Below are 25,437 nucleotides of genomic sequence, written 5' to 3'. Positions count from 1 at the left end.
CACTGTTGGTTTTTGTTTAATAAATACCCTTGTTTGATTCATCACGTACCTGAATGTTGTTTGACATCATTTTCGAATTCCACTTTGCGATATCACACCGCCTTTGCCAAGATCCCCACAAGTAAGTGTTGGGGGAGGAGAGATTTTCACCGTTACGACCCCGCACAGGTCAATCACTTACAGGGTTATGATTGAAAGGCAGGGATGACTAACAGGTAATGGTGGTATCACAGTCCTGAAAGTGTTATAGGCAGCACCATGACAAGCTATAGCAGAAATAGTTGTTTTAGCTATGCTGTGTTTCAAAGTATAAAGTTCAGGACAAACAAAGCAAAAGGGAAAAGAGAACTTATGTCTGATTGTATCCAGATTCTAGAGGCTTAGGTTTGTGATGCCGCAGATTCCCACCCCAAAACCTCTTCAAAAAATGTATTGATAGGGTGATTCATAATGAGCATCTCCAATACATTTTTATGTAACGTTAGATGCAATTATCAAGACTCAATGGAAAGAAAGACGTGCATTTATATAGTGCATTTCAGGAGCTCAGGATGTACTGAAGCATTTTACAGCTAATTAAGTAATTTTTGAAATGTCACAGTTAATGTGGGAAATTTAGAAAATGTAGGAAAGGACAAACAGCAGTGGCAAATGTTGCTCTGTAAATAACGAGCTTTACCACTGATCTGGTCAATGTTAATTCCTATTTTTTGTACTAGGAGCTGACGAAGATGTAATAAGCAAAATGAAAGTTTTATTTTTGTCCCGATTAGGAGAAAAAAACTAAATAAATGGACAAATTTGTGTACATAGCTGGCATGATCTCAGAAGCTGTGGTGATCCAGTGGCTAAATCGGAAGATGATCCATCTTGGCAGCGTCCACTTGTAAATTGAAGACGATGCGGAAATTTGAAAATCAGATCCTGATTACATAAAAATTTGGTGCTGCTGTACCGTAGTAAAATGCAATGCCTTAGGACAAGAGATAAACAATAATCTTTAGTAGCAGAAATGAATTACCTGAGACCTTCTAGACATTTTTAGGCCTCGGCACCTTTAGAAACATGAGGTACAATAACCAAAAAAGCCCAAAGATGCCCAGAAATCTGAAATAAATGCTGGAAACGTGCAACAGGTCTGTCAGCATCTGTGGAGAGAACAGACAAGGTGATATTTCCAGTGTAGATCCTTTGGATGAACTGGAAGATGTTACAGAAGATAGGCATTTTAAAAGGAAAGGAACAAATGGAAGGTGAAGGGAGAAAACAAAAACACAAGAAGCTGTAAAGTGCTTGAGTAGAAAATGAGACAGTTAAAGGTTAGAAGTAATAGCACAAATTAATTAGAAGCATAATGAGTCAGATATGTGAGATGCAAAAAAATGTGTGAATAGCTCAGGGGGTTGGCAATAAGGCAGTGAAAATGGAAACTTGGGAGAAGAAAAAAGGCTGGTGGACACCAACGATTTAGACTATCTACCAACACCACCCTCCCCAACATTGTGTGCCAATGGCAGGTCCCGACCCCAAATACTATGGAAGTGAAAGGTGGACTGTGGAGTCAGGCAACTTGGTTTCACAGAAAAATACACCATATATAGAAAGGGTTGGCACAGTTTTATTGATCAAACACTGATTAATTCAAAAAACATACACAGTCTAACCATTGGCCTCTCTTTTGAAGATCAATGGAACAGTGAAAACTGTAATGGAGTCTTGACAAAGCAAAGTCTTGTATTTTTACACAGCCCAATGTCAATTTTAAAAGACATGAATTTATCAGACTAACTATTTTAAAGCAGAATAGAAATCTGCAAATAGGTACATACTATCTGGGGGAACTATGTTCCAACACATCACCTATATCGTTTTATGAAAGCATTGCTTTCTAAAATATTTATTTACTGGGCTCCTATGTCTTTTGTCACATTTCACAAAATAATCTTCTGAGACAATTCCCACTGGTACTGGCATTATTTAGAAGATGAACTCCAAGGGATCCACCTCAGTGCATCTGTTTACACAACAGCATGTAGCACCGGGCCCTTTATTAAATAAATATTTTCAAATACAAAATAACCACATGGATCTATAAATAAGTACTATAGCAAAGTCTGATCTGTGATTTTCATTTTCTGATGAAATTTAGATTTTAGCTCTTTCAAAGAGCCGGCACATGCAAATAGGCTGACTAGCCTCCTACTATGATGTAAGATTCTGTGATATAAATTACTATTAGCTACTTCATGATTCTATGTTCTTCTCTACAAGAAGGAAACACATCCTGACACAATAAAACTAGGAGTAAAGCTCACAAGTAAAGGAATACTACAGCATGGAAACCTTTGCTTAGCAGAAGCAGAATATAATAGAATTTTATTCCTGTAATGATTGTACAACAAAACACAGCCATCAAATCCAAGCTCTTATAGTTTGCATGACATCACAATGAAAGCATACAAACTCTTCAATGTGTTGGAAAATTAACTAAAGAAAAAGACTTGCATTTATACAGCATCTTTCACAAACTCAGGACATCCCAAAGCACTTTACAGCCAATTAAGTACTTTTGAAGTGTGGTCTCTGTTGTAATGTAGGTTATGATGTGTATAATCCAATTGGGTAAAGTTCTATAATAAAAGCAAAATACTGCGGATGCTGGAAATCTGAAATAAAAACTAGAAACTCTGGAAATACTCAGCAGGTCTGGCAGCATCTGTGGAGAGAGAAGCAGAGTTAACGTTTCAGGTCAGTGACCCTTCTTCAGTTTTGGGTAAAGTTCTAGTTTGTTTTGATGGCAACAAGAAGTCTGATCCACCTGTTTGTTTATTTAATGTGTTGCTATGAGTATCTCAACATTTAAAAACTAAGCTGTTGGTTGCTATGCTGCAGTCTAATCTCCAAATCTGGCAAGCGTTTCAGGTCAGGTCTTGCTGTTCTGTAAATAATCTGCCTTTTGCTTTCTTCAGGATTTGAGCAGAGTTGGATGATTGATTTCAAGGTGGAAGAAAAAAAAATCACATTAAATGCAGAAAAGTGGACTACAAATGGAGAATGAATACAATGCCTATTTTGCCAATTTAAATTCATTAATTCAGTAATGTTTAACCTGCCCTGGTAACCTAGACCTTAAGTCCAGGCAACTCTGTCCTGTTACCTTATACTGCTTTGGTTTGTCCTGTTTAATTTTGCAAGTTTAGAAAGGATTATTTTTAGTGTTGGTGCCTTACTGCTGGATACATCTTAAATCACTGAGATCTGTTCATATCAGCAACTTGAGATATAAACAGATTAATGGGAATGAGGATACGGCTCCACGGTACATAACTATATCTCATGAAGACATAGATTGGGTGCCTCTGCCTTAATTCCTAGATTAAGATTAGCACCAATTCTGTAATAGCCAGAATGTTGTTGATTCCATCATTATCTGTCATGTTGAAGAAGCAGTTTCATGGCAACATAAGAATGGAACCAACACCACCAAAATAGATTATCTAATCATTTATCTCATTGCTGTTTGTGGAACCTTGCTTTGTGCAAATTAACTGCTGAATTTCCCTACGTCACAACAGTGACTGCACTTAAAGTACTTCATTGGCTGTGAAGTGTTTTGGGATGTCTTGAGGTTGTGAAAGATGCTATGGAAATGCAATTCCTTTCCTGTCTCACTTATCATTCAATGGTTGTAGTGAAAGACAAAGCATTAGTCCGGAGAGTGTTAATGACAAAATAATTATTAACACTCTCTTTGCCTTTGTCCCATGACATCTTTGTTATTTTATCTCTCCTGCCCTGTCACACACCTTCCCTTTTGTTCTCTTCCCCGCCATCCCCCCTCCCCTTCACTTGCTTAAAACCTAATACTTTTCTAACCTTTGCTAGTTCTAACCTGAAACGTTAACTCTGCTTCTCTCTCCATAGATGCTGCCAGACCTGCTGAGTATTTCTCGTACATTATGTTTTTATTTCACAAAATCATCAACCGCCCATGAGCAATTCACTCGCAATTTGTATACCTCCAGCAGTACTTACATGAATTGGACTTGCTCTTATAGACAATTTGTTAAATAGATTTTGCAGTCTTATATTTTAGGGTAGATTGCAACTATTGCTGCTGGCCACTACAGTGGCTGGCCACTGTAGCTCTGCAGCTCCGGGTCAGTGCAATATCAGGTGGTCCAGAGGCCAAGCTGGCAGGAAGGTCAGTTGTGGCCCCATAATTCCCGTGGACGCCAGAGGAATGTCCTGCCCCACAAAGGATTGATGAAACAGAGTTTCCACAGCGCACAGTACATCCAGTAGGTCGTCAAATCACATCAGCGTCCTATGTATGTCGTAGGACGCCGCCCTGCACAGATTAAAAGGTTCCTGCCCAATTCAGGCGGATGCCTCAGTCAGCCAGCAGAAGTTCCCAGGAAAGTACAGAGTGGCAAATCGACCACCTCAAATCTAACTCAGCCACTGGCCCATTTCCACTGGGCAGGAGTAGATAGAATTTTTCCCTTATATACCTTGGCACTTAAAAGCCCCAGTATATCTGCATTCACGATGGATATGGTACTGCTTACTGCTAATGTAGAAAAGTTTGCAACTTGAAGTAATCATTTCGCTCTGTGAGATTTCTGATTCAGCGATCCAGCTATCTTTCTTATCTCCTCAACAAGACACTCTCTTCTTTGCAAAGATATTTTTTCTTCTTCAAGTTGTTGCAGGTTTTGATGTATTTCTGTTAAAGGAAAAATGGTACAGAGTGAGGCTGTTGTTCAAGAAAAGGAAAATTAATTTATATAGCACCTTTCATAAACTCAGGATGTCCCATGCATTTCCAGCCAATAAAGTAGGTTAGGTGTAATCACAGTTGTAGTGTAGAAAATGTGGCAGTTAATTTATGCACAACAGGGTCCCAAAAACATCAATGAGATAATAACTTTTTGAATGTTGGTTGAGAGATAAATATTGACTTTTTAATTCTGTTTCTTTCTCCACAGATGTTGCCTGACCTGCTGCATGTTTCCAGCACTTTCTGTTTTAATTTCAGATATCTGAAATTTTGCTTTGGTGCAATGTAATCCTTACCAGATTGGAATTCTGTCATGAAGTCTTGAAATGAATCCATGGTCAAAAGTATTGCCCAAGCAGTGTCATAGTCTGAAAGGAAATGGTTAAGAAAGTAAGTGATGGATTTAAACGTCCTGAACTGCAGATAATCCCACCATGCTATAGACTTTGTGATGAAAACCCCACATGGCAAATGGAAAATATTAATTTCCCCGTGTGGAACTTTGCCTGAGACTTATACCAGAAATTGTTACAAATAACTTTTCAAACAGAACAGCCAGCAGCCAAGTTGGCCACGAATATTTGCATATGAAAAACCAAAGGATTAGACTGGAGACAAATATATTGACTCAGTCTGGTCAGAACAATGGGGTGCTCTCTGATTCAATTGTCTGAGATAGCCTTGTCAATATATGATCGTCAAAAGCCATCGACACTCAGTGACCCAGCCAAAAAATGCTGGAAATACTGAAGTTCTGAAGAAGGGTCACTGACCTGAAATGTTAACTCTGCTTCTCTCTCCACAGATGCTGCCAGACCTGCTGAGTATTTCCAGCATTTCTTGTTTTTATTTCAGATTTCCAGCATCCTCAGTATTTTGCTTTTATTGACATGGATAAAGCCCCTGTTCTGCCTTCCGGAACCTGAGAAGGAAGCCCAAACCATGCACGTGGCCCAGCGAGGACTTCAGGACTACAATTTCAACTAAGAACTCTGGAACTGAGTTTCAGTATTTGAAGTCCATTTATTATAGACTCTACTCCAACCTCCCAACTCTGTTTTTCCTTTTGTAATCTATTTTTGTGTGGCTCTTGTGTGAATGTGGGGTGTGGATGCATAGCGTATTTTTGGAATTTTAACCAGTTTAGAGTGATAAGGTTAATAAACTTGCAACATTCTTGTTTAAACTCAAAAAAAACTGTCTGATTAGTTCATTTGCAATTATATTAGGAGCAAATGCTCACTGAGGTGGTAAGTTAAATCGCTGTGTTGAAAAAGATAAACCCTGATGTGGTCAAACCAGAGAAGGGGGCGAAAGAGGAGCCTGAGACCCCTTCCTCACCTGGTCATAACAACTTTGATATCTCTTAAGTCAATCACGAAACAGGCAATTACTTGCACTATACTGGTTAATGAAAACTGCAACACTTTTTTAGTTTTACCACTCTCCTCCAGATTTACTTCAATTTTAAAAACAGCGTAGCAGATTTTGTGTGCTGCTGGTCATGCTACTGGGCCATGGTGGCCTGAAGATCTTGGAGTCAATCCCTGGCCTATGCTCAGCCAGCTAATCTCATCTAGGTAGTGCAAGAGAAGCTTTTTATGTTGTTTGATGCAACATAAATAAGGTGCGTGGAGTTCAGTTTGTTGAAGGTCTCAAAACAGGTTTATTGAACAGCTAACTAATATGTACAGTGCAGAGTTAACTATTTACATGACTTGCCTCTTGGTGTTACTGTAGCAGAGTGACTCTGGCTCCGAGTCATATGACTGTGTCCTGGCACTTAGCTCATTCGTATACCAAGATCTTAAAGGAACATCACTCTTAAAAGCAATCACACAACATTCCCCTTCTTTCCAAAGCTAAATCTCATATGCTAACAAAAAAACCACATGAAATTAGATAACATCAAGATTATTTACATAGGTATAGAGATTATGAACTTTACAAATATACCAGCTCAAAAGTTCCTATTGCGTCTTGGTGGTTTGACAACTCTTGCTCGGGGAGTTCACGTCTCATCTGTTGCTGTTCTTGCTGAAGTTTCTCCCTCTCTACATTCAGTTTCTGTTGCTCTGCCTTCAGGCTGCTAACATACTCTGTTGCTTTTCTCAAGATGACCACCTTTGAGGCCTGGTCATTCTTGGAAAGTTTCGGCACCTCATCTCGAAGAGCCAATAGACAATGCTTCAACTCATTTCGCCTCTGCCTCTTCAGAACATTGCATGTCCTTCGCCTCTCCTCACCTTCTGCGTCTGAAGGCTTGGGGCTCAAGGTTGAGGACTGGTTGGGGTAACAGTACTTGGTCTCATGGAGATACCTGTCCATTCTGGCTCATTGTGGTGCTGGTGGTTCGCTATAGAGCAGAAATGAAGGTGCGGCATATTTGTGCTGTTGCTGGGTTTCCAGACTGCACCATTTGATGCTGATCAGTCTTCAAGCGAGTTCCGGTCCTTGGAGATTTCCCCTTGGCAATGCTCTCGTGGATAGTTATGATGCTGAGGTCCTTACACACTGGTAGTCCTGCCACTGCTGGTACGGTCTTGTGTACTAGGTAGAACGTTTCCATGCCGACCTGCCGTATATGCATTGCATTGTTAATGTGCCACTGCAGGGGATGGGTGACCCGTTGTATGCAGATAACTTGCCAGTTGTCAGTTGTATCATTGATCTCCAATGACTCCACTACATATCTTTGAGGATTCAGACTGGTAGGATATTTGCACTAGCTCCAGTGTCAATCCTGACCCTGAGTGTATGTTGGCCAGCTTTCTTTGGACACATGATGGTAATAGTGGCAAAAGCTTCTAGTTGTTGGACTTCATCAACATGATGTGTCAGATTCACAATGTGGAATGCCTGTTTGTCTTCTGTCTGAGGACTACTCCTCGCTGAGTCTTGTCTCAGGTCTGTTTCACTGTGGACCTCGTGTATAGGCTTGTGTTTGCGCAGGTCTCTGGCGCTCTCCTTGCTGCTGTTGCAGTGTTGCTGCATGTGTTTTCTGTTGGTTCTGTCCTACCGTAGCTTTGGGCTGTGTGTTTCAAGTCAGAATTCCTGCACAAGCGGGTCCAGTGTCCTTTTGCACCACACGCCTTGCACAGGTCTTGAAAAGCAGGGCAATTTTGCCATGAGTGGGACAGACCACACTTACCACACACTTGCTTGCTCTTTTCGACCTGGTGCCGATACTGTTGGCTGCACCTAGTGCTTGCAGGTGTTGTTGGTTCAGCTACAATGGCTTCGTATTTCCTGCCATCTTCCAGCAGTGCATCGATGCTGTGACCTTTCTTTTTGCCCAAGAGGTCTTCTGAAACACTTCAATGGGTGTCAATACAATCACCAACTCCATTATTCTGACAGCCCAGCTTCTGAAAAGTTGCATTCATTGCCCTTACTATGGCATCTACTGATGAGCTGGTCTATTGATTCCTGTGGCTGTTGCCTGCAGGACAGCAATTCCAGGCGGTGAATTCAAAAATTCACTCTCAATCGGAGCTGATCTTTCAGCACTTTCCATATCTTTGCAGGATCTTTCTGGTCCTCTTCAGATATGCCTGAGGTATTGATTCTGTGTAATCCCTCATTTCCAATAGCTATCATTATTTTTACAGCATGTTTTTCTGGTTCGACAATGACTTGGGATGTAAAGCACAATTGCATCTCTGTTGGAACAGTTTGAACTCAGATAGGATATCCAAGGCTTTCCAGTTCATGCTGGGAAATGTGATATCCATATTCCTGCTGATCGTTTGCTTTAACCTTGCTTTAAGAACCTGGTTCTGTGACTCTGTACTGCTTCCCTTAAAAATAAATTTTGCTGTTCTTTAAACTGGCTGGTTTAATTGACAGGAGCAGCTTGTGTGTTTATCTAGCTTCCAACACTCTAGTCTGTTTGTTTATACAGCTGTGCAAAAGATATTTCAACTTTTTTTTTGCTACTGTTTATAAGTAGATCAGTCAGTAATTCTTCACAGTTGAGTGGTTTTATGAGTTTTTTTTAAACTCAGGCTGAGTGAGTGAATTAAAGCTCTTCACGCTCGAGTGATTTAATAGATTTCTATTTATAGCTCTATCTGCGAGCTGCTGCGTGAATGGAGGATTCCCTCATTTTTTGTTGTCGGGTGCCTCCTGTATTGGTGTGCATCTGATCAGCCAAGGGAGCCTTTGAAAATAATCGATCAGTCTGAGACGGGGATTGGCTTTTCTCTGTTTCTTTCTTTTACTGATGCTTTAAAAAAATCAACTTTGCAAGCACCTCAAAGCTTTTTTTTTAAACTGGGGTTTCTGTACAGACTGCACACTGACTTATCTGCTCACAGTTATTTGATTTAACTCTGTCCTCCACAACGGGAATGGAGTTTTTCTTCTTCTATACACTGTTTGGGCCAGTGTTTCTTGTAACTTTCTCTCTTTTAGCTGTAGGTAATTTTTAAAGCTGTTTTCCTGTGGTCTTCAATCTTGGATTTTGTCATTTACCACAGCTGCCACCATGTAATGAGAAGCTTTTTATGTTGTCTGATGCAACATAAATGAGATGCGTGGAGTTCAGTTCACTGAAGATCTCAAAACAGGTTTATTAAACAGTTAACTAATATATACAGTGCAGAGCTGATTATTCACATGACTTGCCTCTTGGTGTTAAAGTAGAAGAGTGACTCTGGTTCCGAGTCACATGACTGTGTCCTGGCACTTAGCATACTAAGATTCTAAAGGGCCATCACTCTTAAAGGCAAGCACACAACAGGTACCAGCTGGTGGACTACAATTAATTTCAGTTAGGGAGTGGAGAATGGCCAGGAACTTCCATTCCAAATCATTGGCAAATGACCACCTACCACCTCCCCACTACTCCCCCGCCGACACCAAACTGGGAAATGTAGGTATTGGGTGGGGTCAGATTAGATTTAGCTGTGATGCTCTTTATGATAAAAAAAAAAGCTTACTTTGCAGATAACCAATTTTATATGGTTGCCATACCCTTTTCCTGTGTACCTTTTTGAAGTCAGTTTCCATTTTAAGTAGCAATTTTAAAATGCTATCTGAAATAAAAGTCACATGCATCTGGTACAAAGATCAGATTCATCCCTATTGGAACAATCAACATTGAATCTAAACTTTCACAAAAAATATTTCTGTGGGTGTAATTTAATTCATTGGTAACAAGCTGTACAGAAAATGGCAGTTAACAAAATGGATGATTTGACTGTGAACGGCCACTGGACAGAGCCACATACTTTCATTTATAAGGTAGATGAACATTGTGCATTTTCATTTGATTAACCTTTGGGGCTGGGGAGGATTTTTTCTAATGCATATAGTCATGCAGCACCTCTGCCCCCCCCCCCCCCCCACCCCCACAACCTGCCAAAAATGAGGCACATTAATTTTGTCATGAACATTGATTTTAAATTGTTGCTTGAGCAAGGAAATGACTTGTTAAACAGATCAGTCATGGCTGGAAAAGACATTTGCATATTAACAGACAGTGCTTGGAAGGACAAAGGACTATTCCCTGACACATTCAACCCACAATGGACCTTGATCACCAGGTATTGTGTGCAAGAGGAGCATTCTAGAGACTGCTAAGGTGATACAATCCAGAACTGGTTCGACCAGCTGGTCACATGACTAACTGGCTGTTCCACGGTCTTTTGAACTAGTCCCAGAGAGTTTGAACTCAGAAAGATTGTTTGCTCCTGGACTGAGAAGATCTCTCCTGTCTGCTCCCATCTCTTTCTCACAAGCCTCTGAAGACACATAAACCCCAAGAGAGAAAAGTCTCCTACAGCAAACAAGGTTTAAGAAGAATACTGGGCTCCAACGAAAAGCAAGATCTACCTACAATCAAGGACTCTACAAGAGCTCGAAAAACCGTAACAAAAACACTTCAGATATTGCCTCCAACTTTTTCACTTTATTTTTCTTCTGCTCTTTTTTGTCTCTATTTGCATGTGTATCGCATATGCATGCTAGCGTGGGTGCATCATGTATCCGTAGCCGTCAACCAAATTAGAGTTTAAGTTCAAGTTTAATAAATTTCAACTTTTCTTCTTTAATCTTAAGAAAACTGTTTGTGCTGGTTTCTTTGACTTATAAGTGGAAAGCGGTGAACAAGGATTCACCAAGGGGAAGCTAAAAACATAGTGTGTTTAAAATTAAACACCTGTAAGGCCAGGTGAAGGCTGACAGGAACCCCTAGACACCTTTCTCACCCGGTTGTAATAATATCTTCCTATGGGTAGAGACTGAGAGGGTAGTTTCTAGCCACACTGCAAAGGGAATATATTTGATGGGCTGAATGCTCTTTTCTTGCTTTGTGCTTTCAACTGTCTGCAAGCTTATTGTAGCTAAAACAATGAATTCCAATGTTCACTCCCTCTACAGCACTGCCTCCCAATGTTCCCTCTAATTTATACTTGCTGTGCCCAGCCTGCTTGTTGCACTATGTGGTCGCTTTAAGATTGCAGCAGTTATGCATGCATGCATCTTAAAGTGAATGTGGCTTGTACGGCTTCTGTTTGTTCCCTTCATGACACTGTAAATATGGATTGAAATGTTAAATGGGATTTAGGAATCAAATTAACAGCCATCTGGAAATAGAACCTGGAGATTTGAAGAAAACCGTTGTTCCAGAGCAAAATTAATATAGTTTCTAAAAGAAAACTTAGTAATCCTGTACATAGTGTAGGAATTGGGAGATCACAGTTTCTTTCTTGCACTTTTCTGTGATGTTCTGTACCTGTCATCATGCATAAGATGGTGATCAGAGCTGCAGATAGAACAGCAATTACTATAGCACAATGCTAATCTAGAGTAATTAGTACAATTGTAGTGCTACAGAAACATAACATCATCTGTTTAAACAAAAAATGGAACTAAAATAACCTCTTGCATATTTCACTGCATTTCTTTTTCTTTAAAGACATCGTTAATCAGATTTAGTAGAAAAAATCATCGACCTCCAACTACAGCCACTACTCTCAGTCAATGCAAACATACCTTTATTTGTGGCATTTTCACTAATTAGATTTTGCTGAATGGAATTCAGATCATTCTGGATCTTCATGAAGATCTTCGCCACACACTGAGCTTCCTTGCATTTCTTCCAGAATGTCTCCGCTTGGCCTGTAGCTGTTCAAACATAATTGGGAACTAACGTTAACTGCACAGAAAATTCCATATTCGAGCAGTTCAAGCCATGTATCTGGTTCCCTGCAAAGCACCCTCTGACCAACAGTCTTAATTCCTACCTCTGTGACTTGTTCCTAACACTAGGACATGTGTATTGGATAGGGGAAGTAGGAAAAGGTACAAAAAGAAAATGATAGGGAGAAAAGTCAGAAGCTGAAATAGAAACAAAGGTCAACTAGCAAAGAATGAGCATTTTTGAGTATTCCGGCCAGTGTCCAAATTTTGGAGAGACTTGAACATTATAGAAAGTTAAGAGTTGCTGAAAAGAAAATCAGTTGTACTTTCTCTAGTTTCATTTGAAATCAGATAGGCTGAGGATCTTAATAAATCCAGGCTATAGAGTAAGGTAGCTGATTGGTTATGGCACTGGTCATGGTTATGGTCATCAGGGAAAGATACATAAGCACAAGGCAGGAAAGAACAGAAGGTTATGCTGATAGTAGTTTGACGATAGGTGGGAGGAGCTTTGTGTGGCACACAAACTCCAGCATAGACCACATGGATGAATTTACAGGCAGAAAGAGACCAATGTAATTCTATCTAGTTTAAATCCCACCTAAATTGTGAAAATGAATTCAACAAAGCTGGTAAATTTGTGAGCTCGCTTCAGAAATGACCATGCCAGTTTGTAATTAAAAACCCAACTGGCTGGCCTGGCCTAAATGTGACTGCAGGCCAACATTATGTGGTTGGATCTAATGCCCTCAGGGCAACTAGGAATACCAGTGCCATACACATCCCAAAATTAATAAAAGCCACATCCAGGAACAAGTAGAAAGAATGGAAGCATGAAATTGGGAGTGCTAGTTTCTGTTGACTAAACTTGCAAAAGGCACAAAGAAATTGAATTGTTGGGTAAGGAAACACAATTTATGTTGCATCATGTAACCAGATCCAACTCTCCATTTTCCCTTATTCCACTATAGGGCTTACATACTCAAAATTCAAGTTATAATGGGTTGTGAATAATTAAAACAAATGGGACAGAACCTCTACTAATTGTGTTTTGCTAAATGTTTAGGGAATGTACAGTACTTGCTTTTCTGAAATATTTGGGCAGTAGATTGGTCTTAGAATAGAGTATTAACCAAAATAGAATATAATTAGTTATTAAAGCAAAACAACAGCTGCAGATCAGGGAGCTCATCTGTCCTGTAAGTTTGAATAGTTACTTGGTATGTCCAGTAATCATTTCCAAGCAAAGCCTTGACTCTATGGAACTTGCAACTTCTTCCCTTCTTAGGCAGTCCCTTGAGAACGAGGATGACTTCCTTCCACTCCAGGGTTGTAAGTCCTTAGGTGACTGAATAGTCCAGTTCTGGATCTGCAAACTCTGCTACAGGTGGGGCAGGTGGTGTTTGATGAGGCGAGTGGATAGGATGCTCGAATTTCCTAACGCTCCTTCCGCTGTGTGCAATTGGTCACTGCCTGGGCATGTTGGCGTTGTTCGAACTGGCTGGCACCATTGTGGATGCTTCTTTTCCATTTTGGGCAGTCTTGGGCAAAAGATTCCCATGAATCAGTGGTGATGGCACATTTTTTCAGGGAGACTTTAAGGACATCCTTGTAGCGTTTCCTCTGCCCTCCTGGTAACCTCTTGCCATGACGGAGCTCGGAGTAGAAAGCTTGTTTTGGGAATCTTGTGTCAGGCATGTGGATGATGTGGCCTGCTCAATGTAACTGACTAGCCATGACCAGTGTCTCGCTACTGGGGGTGTTGGCCTGAGAGAGGACACTGATATTGGAGTGCCTGTCCTGCCACTGAATTTACAGGATCTTGCGGAGGCACCGCTGGTGATATCTCTCCAGGGCTTTGAGATGTCTGCTGTACAGTGTCCATGTTTCCGACGCATACAGGAGGGCAGGTAACACTGCGGCCCTGTAGACCATGAGCTTGGTGCCAGATTTGAGATTTTTGTCATCAAACTCTCTTTTCCTCAGACAACCAAAGGCTGCGCTGGCACACTGGAGACGATGCTGAGTTTCACCATCGACGGCTGCCTTGCTGAGAGGAGGCTCCCAAGGTATGAGAAGTGATCTGCATTGTCCAGTGGTTTGCTGTGGATCTTGATAGTTGGGGGGCAGTATTGTGCTGCGGGAGCAGGCTAGTAGAGGACCTCTGTCTTCCGAATGTTTAGCTCCAACCGTTAGAAGCAGCAGCAAGGACCCCACTTGCACCTGGCGACTGTCAGTTCAGCTGCCTGTCAGGAACAACATCCACTTCGTCGGGCCAGGTCAGCTGATCTTTACCTGATTTTATGGTCACTAGTCAGTGGTGGCGTGGGGACAAAGAGTGAAGAGCTGAAAGAAGAGCGGTACAAAGAGCCATCTAGGTCCTGTCGTACACATTGGAGCATCAGGAAGAAACACGACCCGAGGTTGGTGACGAGGGTCCCCGGGACCCTCATGGAGCTCGTAGACTTGGAGCAGTATTTCAGCTATCCCTTCAAGAACAGAACTTGGAACAATATACTGAAGATCAACATATTGAAATACTAGGAAATTACCCACCTCTGGTAATAAAGCAATATAATCTCAATGTTTCAGAAATATTCATATCAATATCTTACTGCGTCCTGTAAGTGCATTGGGATCATAAGATAGTTAATATTTGGCCCAACTTAGTTTCAGAAAGACCAAGACCTTGCCACATCCAATTGTTTCTTAAATGATTCCAGTGTTTCCACCTCCACTGGTCTGGTGGCAAGTCTATTCCATGTCCTTTTTTGAAGAGCAGTTCTGGTCATCAGTCCTAAATCCCATAATCGAGGAGGCTGTCATACCCCAGATATTGTAAGTTGCAGTGTGTTCTGCACGTGTCTGAAATGAAAACCTCAGATCCACCAAATTTGTTCTCGGGATGTGGGCATCACTGGCTAGGCCAGCATATATTGTCCACCCCTAATCGCCCTTGATAAGGAGGTGGTGAGCTGTCTTCTTGAATTGCTGCAGTCCTTGGGGTATAAGTACACCCACAGTGTTAGGAAGGGAATTCCAGGATTTTGACCCAGCGACAGTGAAGTAACGGCGATATAGTTCCAAGTAAGGATGGGGTGTGGCTTGGAGGGGAATTGCAGGTGATGGTGTTCCCATGCATCGGCTGCCCTTGTCCTTCTAGGTGGTAGAGGTCGCAGGTTTGGAAGGTGCTGTCGAAGGAACCTTGGCGAGTTGCTGCAGTGCATCTTGTATATGGTACACACTGCTGCCACTGTGCGCTGGAGGAAGTGAATGTTTAAAGTGGTGAATGGGGTGCTAATCAAGTGGGCTGCCTTGTCTTGGATGGTGTCGAGCTTCTCGAGTGTTGTTGGAGCTGCACTCATCCAGGCAAGTAGACAGTATTCCATCACACTCCTGACTTGTGCCTTGTAGATGGTGGACAGGCTTTGGGGAGTCAGGAGGTGAGTTTTATGCCACAGAATTCCCAACCTTTGACCTGCTCTTGTAGCCACAGTATTTATCTGGCTCATCCAGTTAAGTTTCTGGTCAATGGTAAACCCCAAAATCTTGACTGTGGGGGATTCAACAAAGGTAATGCTGTTGAACGTCAAGGGGAGCTGGTTAAATTCTCTCTTGTTGGAGATGGTCAGTGTCAGGCACTTGTGTGGTTTGAATGTTACATGCCACTTATCAGCCCAAGCCTGAATGTTGCCCGGCTCTCGCTATAAGCAGGCATGGACTGCTTCAGTATCTGAGGAGTTGCGAATGTTACTGAATACTGTACAAAAAGCAAACATTCCCACTTCTGACCTTATGTTAGAGGGAAGGTTACTGAAGAAGCAGCTGAAAATGTTTGGGCCTAGGACACTACCCTGAGGAACTCCTGCAGCGATGTCTTGGAGCTGAGATGTTTGGCCTCCAACAACCACAACCATCTTCCGTTGTGCTAGGTATGACTCCAACCAGTGGAGAGTTCCATTCTTATCTATCTAATTTAGACAGAGTCTCACTTGCAATGGCTTCTCTTCCAGCTCCCGCACCATTACCTCTGGTGTCCCCCAAGGATCTATCCTTGGCCCCCTCCTATTTCTTGTTTACATGATGTCCCTCAGAAACATCATCTGAAAGCACAGCGTTAGTTTTCACATGTTTGCTAACAACACTCATCTCTACCTCACCACCACTTCTCTCGACTCCTCCACTGTTGCTAAGTTATCAGACTGCTTATCTGACATCCAGTACTGAATGAGGAGAAATTTCCTCCAAACTCCATTCCAGAGTTACTGACTCCATTTCTCTCCCTGGCAGCAGTCTGAGATTAAGCCAGTCTGTTCACAACCCTGGTGTCACATTTGACCCCGAGATGAGCTTCCAACCTCATATTCATGCCATCACGAAGACCATCTATTTCCACCTCTATAACATTGCCCTACTTCACCCCCATCTCAGCTCATCTGCTGCTGAAACCCTCATCCGTGCCTGTGTAACCTCTAGACTTGACCTACATTCTATAAACTCTCCATAAACTTGAAGTCATCCAAAAATCTGCTGCCCATGTCTTAACAAGTCCCGTGCCCCTCGCACCCCTGTGCTCGCTGACATTGGCTCCCGGTGAAGCAACGTCTTGATTTGAAAATTCTCATCCTTGTCCAAATCCCTCCATGGCCTCACCCCTCCATATCTCTGTAATCTCCATCCCACAACCCTCCAAGATACCTGTGCTCCTCTAATTCTGGACTCTTCTGCATTCCTAATTTTAATCTCTCTACGATTGGTGGCCATGCCTTCACTTGCCTAGGCCCTAAGCTCCGGAATACTCTTCCTACTCTCTGCCTCTCCACTTTGCTTTCTTCCTTTAAGACATTCCTTAAAACCTACCTTTTTGACCAAACTTGTGATCATCTGACCTTTAGCGACTCTGTCATACTATGTTTTATAATGCTCCTGTAAAGTGCTTTGGGACGTTTTCTTACGCTAATGGTGCTATATAGATATAAGTTGTTGTTGTTGTTGTTGTCCTCCCCCCCCCACCCCACCCCACACCCCACACTTCTTGATTCCCATTGTCCTCTTCTCTCACTTCTCCTGAGCACATTCAATTGGTCTTCGGTTAGTAAGGCAATCTCTGGTGATCCCACTGATCTTTTCTCAACCACAAACCTCAACTTTTGAATCGGGTTCAAGCCTTAGCAATCGGTAATCTGAGAGCAGTTGTTTCTCTCTTTCTTTCTATACAAAAGCAGGGAAGCTATGCTGAACCTTTACACCTTTACAAAGCTATGGTTAGGGCCCAGTTGGAGTAATGCATCCAATTCTGGTCACCACACTTAAGGAAGGATGTGAGGGTTCCTTGAGAGGGTGCAGAAGAGATTTACCAGAATGGTTCCGGGGATGGGGGATTTTAGTTACAAGGTTAGGTTGGAAAAGCTGTGCTTGTTCTCCCTGGAGCAAAGGAGATTGAGGGGAGATTTAATAGAGGTGTACAAGATTAGACAGGCTTAGACAAGTTAGACAAGGATAAACTGTTTCCATTAACTAATGGTACAAGAACTAGGGGACACTGATTGAAGGTTTTGGGCAAAAGATGCAGGGGGAATATGAGGAAGAACTTTTTTACGCAACGGGTGGTCATGACCTGGAACTCGCCGCCCACAAGGGTGGTGGAAGTGGAGACAATCAATGACTTCAAGACGATGACCACTTGAGGGAAATAGACTTGCGGGGCTATGTGGATCGAGCCAGGGAGTGGGACTGACTGTATAGCTCTGTGGAGAGCTGGCACGGACTTGATGAGCCAAATGGCCTCCTTCTGTGCTGTAAATGACTCTATGAGTCAATGTTGCTCGGGCTCCTTGATGCCAGGCTCAGTCAAATGCTGCTTTGATGTCAAGGGCAGTCACTCCCACCTCTTTGCAATACTTGGAGGAAACACTGAACAGCGCAATTTTCTTCCTACACATTTATCAACATAATTAGCACCCAGCAGCTATCTGTGAACTTGAATATTAAAACAACACATTAGTAACACTTTTATCAAGACAAAATATAGCAGGAGCAATTCCTTGTGTAGTTGCGCCACCTGAAGGAATTAACCAAGTACAGCAACTTGATTTCTTGAATATTGAGTAGTTTTCTTTTACTTGATGGTTTATGCAGTTCTCTGCTTGTGGTTGGGGCCTCTTCTACAGTCTGCATTTGGACTTGCTGCTGTACATCTTCAATCTCCTCTAGGACTTCCTGCTGCACGTCTTCAATCTCCTCTTGGACTTCCTGCTGTTAAAAAAACACAATTCTAAGTAAATGGATTCCTGGCTTCCCAGTCTATATCAATTACTTATATTCTGTGTCCAAAATACCATGAGTAATTTGAGACACCACAATTGAGATACAACTTTGGACCAATGATTCCCAAAGCTCTCCATCATTGGGGATTTTCCTTGCATCACTGTCTGGGTCTGTTATAGTCTAATTGATAAGAGGCTGATTGCTATGATTAGTGAACAATTACATTATTGCTGTAGCGTGTGACTACCAGGATGTTAGAAGGTGAACTGGATGAACTTTTGTCTTTTTTCATCTAGCAATTCCCATGTTCCTATGAATGCTGTCTGCCTCTGCAGCTCACTCACTGATCTCCCTTACTATCTCATGGAGTAGTATCTGACCCCTGCATATTGTTACCTCTGAGATAGGATGAACATTCTTCAAGGCTGCCTGAACATGCCACATGTTGCCCAGGTAATAATATCACCCAACAAACTGTAAGGCACTTGTCCCTTTATCAGAGATCTATGAAAAAATTCGGTTACGAGCTGTACTAATCTTCACACTCAGAACTCAATTCTGTTAACCCCATTTTCTCCCCTTTTCAACCTTGGAAGGTGTTGATTTCTGCGGAGGTGCAGTTCCACGTGGTGTTAGATGATCTCTGGCTCCCCAGGCCAAGTGGCCATTCTTCATATTAAGAGTGTTGATTAGAAAGCTAAATGGTCATTGTGGTATCACAACCAAGTTTGATCCTATCCTTGCTCAATATTTACACATCCACACACTTTCACATGAGTCACTAGATAGCAATTAAGAGTAGGATCTCTGGCTGGCTTTCCTGGTTCTCTAGCCCAGGGGTGCCAAGGCCACCCCTGCTGTCACTTCAGCTGAGAGTAGCTAACTCAACACAGAGCAGCAGCCAACCCAAGGGCTTCCTGTTCTGTGGATCAGTTGTGTGGTACCTGATCAACAGAAATATTGAGGATGCTCTTTCCATTAAACCTTTAATAGTAGATGGGTGAGTAAAGTGTAACCTTCTAATTCACTCGAACACCATCAATTTGTGGTTGCGTTTGCTACATTGAAATTCTTTAACAAACACAAAAACTTGCATTATATAGCACCTTTAGCATAGAATACATCCAAAGTCACTTCACAGAAACATGAGAAAAACAGAGGAGGAGATATTAGGCTGGATGACCTAAAGTTTGGTTGTAAGGAGGGTTGTAAAGAAGGTATGTGTGGTGAGAGAGATGTGGGTTTAGGAGGGAATTCTGTGAGTTGGATATAAGCAGCTGAAGGCATGAATGCCAATGGTGGGATGGAGGTGGGAGGTTGGCACATAAGAGGCTGGAATCAGAGGAATAAAGAATTCAGGCAGGTTTAAACTGCTAGAGGAAGTTACAGAGATCAGGAAAGGCAAGGCTGTGGAATGATTTTAACACAAGAACAAGAATTTGAAATTTGAAATGCTTGGGAACAAATGTAAATCATTAGAAAAGTAACTTTTGATAGAAAACGTTCAAATGTTTTGCCAGAAGATGGATACACCATTTTTTGGTCACAACAAATATTAACATGGGTAAATCCAGTTGGTTTGGCAACTGGAGTAGATAAATACATGACTTGTAACTAGGAGTCCTGAGGTCAAGTCTGACAGCTGCTCATGTCATTGAGGGAATTGACCTATTCCAGTTACTGCTCAGACCAGTTACAGTCAATTCAGAAGAACTTTTGTTTTTTCTGTAGATTTATTGGATGAGTTTTCACTTCTGGAACATCAGATAGAGCACCCCTAAGAGAGTGGGATATTACATCTTTGAGGGTGAAAAAATATTGTCATGCGAGGTCCCCATCTGCCAAGAATGAGGCACATTAATGTTGTCATGAACATTGATTTTGAACTGTTGCTGGAGCGCGGAAATGACTTGTTAAACAGATCAGCCGTGGCTGGAAAAGACATCTGTATATTAACAGATGGTGCTGTGTAGACAAAGGGCCATTCCTTGACACATTCAACCCACAATGGATGTTGATCACAGGACAGTAAGGGGTGGGGCAATACATTCCAGGGCCTGTTGGGGTGATGCAATCCACAGGGGCCAGGACTGGCTAGACCAGCTGGTCACATGACTAACTGGCTGTTCCAGTCTTTTGAACTAGCCACAGAGAGTTTGTTCCTGGACTGAGAAGATTTTTCCTGTCTGCTCCAATCTCTTTCTCACAAGCCTCTAAATCCACTGAAGACACATGAACCGCAAGAGAGAAAAGTCTCCTATAGCGAACAAGGTTTAAGAAGAATACTGGGCCCCAACGAAAAGCAAGATCTACCTACAATCAAGGACTCTACAGTGAGCGCAAAGAACCGTAACAAAATTTCTTCAGATATTGCCTCAAACCTTTCCACTTATTTTTCTTCTGCTCTTTTCTGTCTCTATTTGCATGTGTGTATCCTGTATGCATGCCAACGTGGGCGCGTCGTGCATCCGTAGGCATCAACCGAATTACAGTTTAAGTTCAAGTTTAATAAATTTCAACTTTTCTTCTTTAAAACTAAGAAAACCTGCTTGTGCTGATTTCTTTGCCTTATAATCGAAAGGCGGTGAACAAGGATTCATCAAGGGGGAGCTAAAAGCAGTGTGTTTAAAATTAAAGCCTGTTACAGTAAGACCAGGTGAAGGCTGAGAGGAACCCCTAGACCCCTTTCTCTCATGGTCATAACAGAAATTTCGGTGCTAGCATCTAGATTTGACCCTCAGACAAATGAGAGAAATTGGAAGTGAGAAACCAAATTGTTTCCAATCAAAAAAAAAGAGCAAGAGTTCAATATAGGTTTTCTCGTGGTTGTGTGTGCTTGAATACAAACATGTCTTGCAACTGAAGCTAGTAACACCCTAAGCCAGGGTGAAGTAACTTGGGATAAGTTAAAAGCACTGTCTATGGAGGAGTTGAGGAAATTGGCTGAGCAGTGTGGGATCACTGTAGGTGGCAAGGCTAGGAAGTCTGAACTCCTAAGGCTAGTGGCCAACCATTTTTCACTTGAATCTGAAGAAGCAGAAACAGGGTTAGAAGCAGATTCTGACAGGGTATTGGGAGCAAAGATACAACTGGAACAGAGGAAACTTGAATTTGAGGAAAGGGAAAAAGAGAGACAGAGGCAGAAGAAGGATAAAAAAACAACCTTCCAGAAGGAACGTGAAGACAAAGAGAGGCAGGAGAAAGAAAGAGAAAGAACCTTGCAGAAAGAATGCGAAGAGAGCGGAGACGACTTGAGTTAACTAGGGAGTGACAGAGTAACCCCAGTGCAAGCATGACCAATACGGAGGAGTGCAATTCAGGACTGGGTACAGAATTTTTAAAGCTAGCTCAACTAATTCCAAGATTCAATGAAGAGGATATAGAAGAATTTTTTGTGTATTTTGAGAAACTGGCAAGGTAGCTAAAATGGCCAGCTGAGACCTGGCCTCTTTTACTGCAAAGCAAGCTAACTGGAAAAGCCCATGAGGTTTATTCCTTGTTGCCAGATGAGAGTTCATCAAATTATGAACTGACAAAAAATGCTATCCTCGGGGCATATGAATTAGTACCCGAAGCTGATCACCAAAAGTTTAGAACCCTCAAGAAGCAAGCTAATCAAACTTATCTGGAGTTTGAAAGAAGTAAGCAGCTGGCTTTTGACCAGTGGCCGAGGGCTCTTAAAGTACAGCTCAGCTATGAGAATCTCAGAGAAGTAGTTCGGTTAGAGGAATTTAAACACCCTCTCCCACTCTCCATAAAGACCCATGTGGAGGAGCAGCGGGTTCAGAGAGCCCGGCAGCGGCCATTCTGGCCGAGGAGTTTGCTTTAATTTATAAGTCGGTTTCCCAGGGGAGAACCTTTCTAGTCACCCTGACAAATCCAAAAAGGACAAAGGGTGGGAAGGTGATAGGAGCCCAAGCAGTCCTGGGAGAGAAAGGAAAGCAGGAGACACAGGGGGTCCTCCTCTAACCAAAAAGGAAAGTGCTGTGAGCAAGACTGAGACCCGGAGACCTGAGTGCTTCCATTGTAGTAAGGCAGGTCATCTAAAAGCTGACTGCTGGAAACTAAAGGGAAGACCTGTAGAATTAATCAGGGCACACCCACTCAGTGAAGAAGTGAACCTGATGGAAAGCATAGCAAAACAAGCTGTAGCTTTAACTTCAGTAAGAGTGAGGCCAGGAAGCTTACGGCTGCAAGTGCAGGAAAATTTAATAGGATTCCTGAAAGTTATCAGGGTTTTGTGTTTGAAGGGAAAGTAACCCCATACCCCTCGAGTGGGGCAAGCAAGCCCATAGTAATTCTCAGGGACACAGGGGCCACTAGATCCCTTTTACTGAGAGAAGGCCTGACTTTTCCCCCAGAGACTGTAGTGAACACCAGAATGGTGGTGAATGGTATTGGAGAGCAGGGTATGCATACACCGGGTGCACCTGGATTGCGACCTAGTTTCAGGACCAGTGACTGTAGGGATTGTCCCTAGTTTGCCTGTGGATGGGGTTGACCTGCTCCTAGGTAATGATCTTGCAGGGTGAAGGGGGTAGCCCCCCCAGGAGTGAAAGAAAGACCGCAGGAGGCGAGAGAGAGACAGGGCAGTGGAGGGAGACGGAACCCTGCAGTTTTCCTGACTGTGTAGTGGATCAGACCATGATCAAACCAGCTCCCCAAGAGGAGACTGAATTGGCACTGCAGGCAAATGACCATGAGGTCTGTCTGTCTGTGACATTCTTTGGAAAGTTAGGCGACCCAGGGAATTAATTAAATGGATTTTCCATTGAGATGAGGCTCAGCGAGCTGACCCAGTATTGCGAGAGTTAGCACAGGCTGCCCAGTCTGAAAGTGAAGCAGAGGGAGTCCCTGATTGCTACTATTTAAAGAATGAGGTACTGATGAGGAAATGGAGTTCTCCTCACAGACATGAGAGCAAGGAGTGGACATTAGTTCACCAGTTAGTGGTGCCACAGAGGTACTGGAGAGAAATATTAAGAAGGGCCCACGAGACTACAGTGGCTGTACATGCCAGTATATGAAAGACCAAAGCCCGCATAAGACAGCAGGTTAACTGGCCAAAACTCCACAAAGATGTGATGCAGTACTGCAGGAATTGCCACACGTGCCAGGTTGAGGGGAAACCCCAACCTACAGTGAAATCTGCACCCCCATGTCCTGTACTGGCGTTAGGAGGACCCTCCAGCAGAGGGCTGGTGAACTGTAAGGAATCCCCGCCGAGAATAAAAGGGGACAGACAGGCATGAGGCTGGCAAAAGCTTAGAAAGGGAAGGGGAAAAAGCGTCCAAGAGGTCAGGTTAAAGGAAGTCCAGGAGGGATCCCGGATGAAAAACCCTACTGCCCAGTCAGCCAACCTCAGAAAATGTGAAAAGTTAGATCCCACATCCTCCTATGTAAATGTAGACACTCAAAGCACCCCACCAGACCATGAGAGTGTTGCTTCACTCCACAGGGGCGTGCAGTAGAGTCTGCACAAATACCTGCAGGCAGACGGGTCCCTGAGGACAAAAGAGGGGATTAGCAAAGAATCCTCCCCCACAGTCAAGAAAAAAGGAACCATCCATCCCCCTAAAGTCAAAAGTCTTTGCATGACTCAGCAAAACACTGAGTGTGTTCAGGATAGACCCGCCCCCTACTGACTCTCCTGAACAAAAAAATTTCAACTCAGGGCTAATTAAACCAAACCATCTCGAAGACTCTAGACAGCCATGGAAATCGGCAAACTGAAGAAAAACTTCCCCAAAGAGCCGCATGTTTACTGGGATGCCAAAAAGGGGTCAATTAAAGCAGCACTGGCACCAAGAAAAGACTGTAGTATGTTTTAGGATTTATGAATGAATGGGAGTGAATGAGAGAAATGCATGGTTTTTGTTTCTGTATCTTATATTTTCTCTCGACCCTTTTAATGAAATGTGCTTTTCTCAAATCGCATTTCATTCGTCCGAGTGTATCAAGCCTGTGTCCTCAGTACCTTGCTCTATGGCAGCAAGGCCTGGACAACGTATGTCAGCCAAGAGCGACGTCTCAATTCATTCCATTATCGCTGCCTCCGGAGAATCCTTGGCATCAGTTGGCAGGACCGTATCTCCAACACAGAAGTCCTCGAGGTGGCCAACATTCCCAGCTTATACACACTACTGAGTCAGCGGCGCTTGAGATGGCTTGGCCATGTGAGCCGCATGGAAGATGGCAGGATCCCCAAAGACACATTGTACAGCGAGCTCGCCACTGGTATCAGACCCATCGGCCGTCCATGTCTACGCTTTAAAGACATCTGCAAACGCGACATGAAGTCCTGTGACATTGATCACAAGTCGTGGGAGTCAGTTGCCAGCGATCGCCAGAGCTGGCGGGCAGCCATAAAGGCGGGGCTAAAGTGTGGTGAGTCGAAGAGACTTAGCAGTTGGCAGGAAAAAAGACAGAAGCGCAAGGGGAGAGCCAACTGTGTAACAGCCCCGACAAACAATTTCTTCTGCAGCACCTGTGGAAGAGTCTGTCACTCTAATATTGGCCTTTATAGCCACTCCAGGCACTGCTTCACAAACCACTGACCGCCTCCAGGCGCTTACCCATTGTCTCTTGAGACAAGGAGGCCAAAGAAGAAGAAGAAGATCTTATATTTTCTCTCGACCCTTTTAATGAAATGTGCTTTTCTCAAATTGCATTTCATTCCGCTGGCTGTGGAGGTGTCATGCTAAGTCCCCACCTGCCAAGAATGAGGCATATTAATTTTGTCATGAACATTGATTTTAAACTGTTACTGGAGTGAAGAAAGGACTTGTCAAACAGATCAGCCGTGGCTGGAAAAGACATTTGCATATTAACAGACGATGCTTGTGTAGACATTCCCCGATACATTCAACCCACAATGGATGTTGATCACCGGACAGTGAGGGAGGGGGTGGCGACGTGCATTCCAGGGACTGCTGGGATGATGCAATCCACAGGGGCCAGGACTTGTTAGACCAGCTGGTCACATGACTAACTGGCTGATCCAGTCTTTTGAACTAGCCCCAGAGAGTTTGAACTCAGAAAGACTGTTTGCTCCTGGACTGAGAAGATCTCTCCTGTCTGCTCCCATCTCTTTCTCACAAGCCTCTGAATCCACTGAAGACACATGAACCGCAAGAGAGAAAAGTCTCCTACAGCGAACAAGGTTGAAGAATAGTACTGGGCCCCAACGAAAAGCAAGATCTACCTACAATCAAGGACTCTACAGTGAGCTCGAAGAACCG

General features: G+C 42.9%; 1 protein-coding gene across 1 annotated transcript in view; it reads right to left on the bottom strand.

Moving 5' to 3' along the window:
- Positions 1 to 1,610: 1,610 nt before the first annotated feature.
- Positions 1,611 to 25,437, bottom strand: part of LOC137374157 (uncharacterized) — a 214,612-nt gene continuing 190,785 nt past the window's right edge. Inside the window, exons 36-39 of the mRNA XM_068039937.1 lie at positions 18,052 to 18,184; positions 11,783 to 11,914; positions 5,080 to 5,151; positions 1,611 to 4,729 (exon numbers count right to left, since the gene is read on the bottom strand). Of these exons, the coding sequence (XP_067896038.1) occupies positions 4,605 to 4,729; positions 5,080 to 5,151; positions 11,783 to 11,914; positions 18,052 to 18,184 (462 nt within the window). The 3' untranslated portion in view covers positions 1,611 to 4,604. The remainder of the gene's footprint in view (positions 4,730 to 5,079; positions 5,152 to 11,782; positions 11,915 to 18,051; positions 18,185 to 25,437) is intronic.

Source organism: Heterodontus francisci, chromosome 10, assembly GCF_036365525.1.
Source record: "Heterodontus francisci isolate sHetFra1 chromosome 10, sHetFra1.hap1, whole genome shotgun sequence".
NCBI lineage: Eukaryota > Metazoa > Chordata > Chondrichthyes > Heterodontiformes > Heterodontidae > Heterodontus > Heterodontus francisci.
This window is presented reverse-complemented; position numbering and strand designations above follow the sequence as displayed.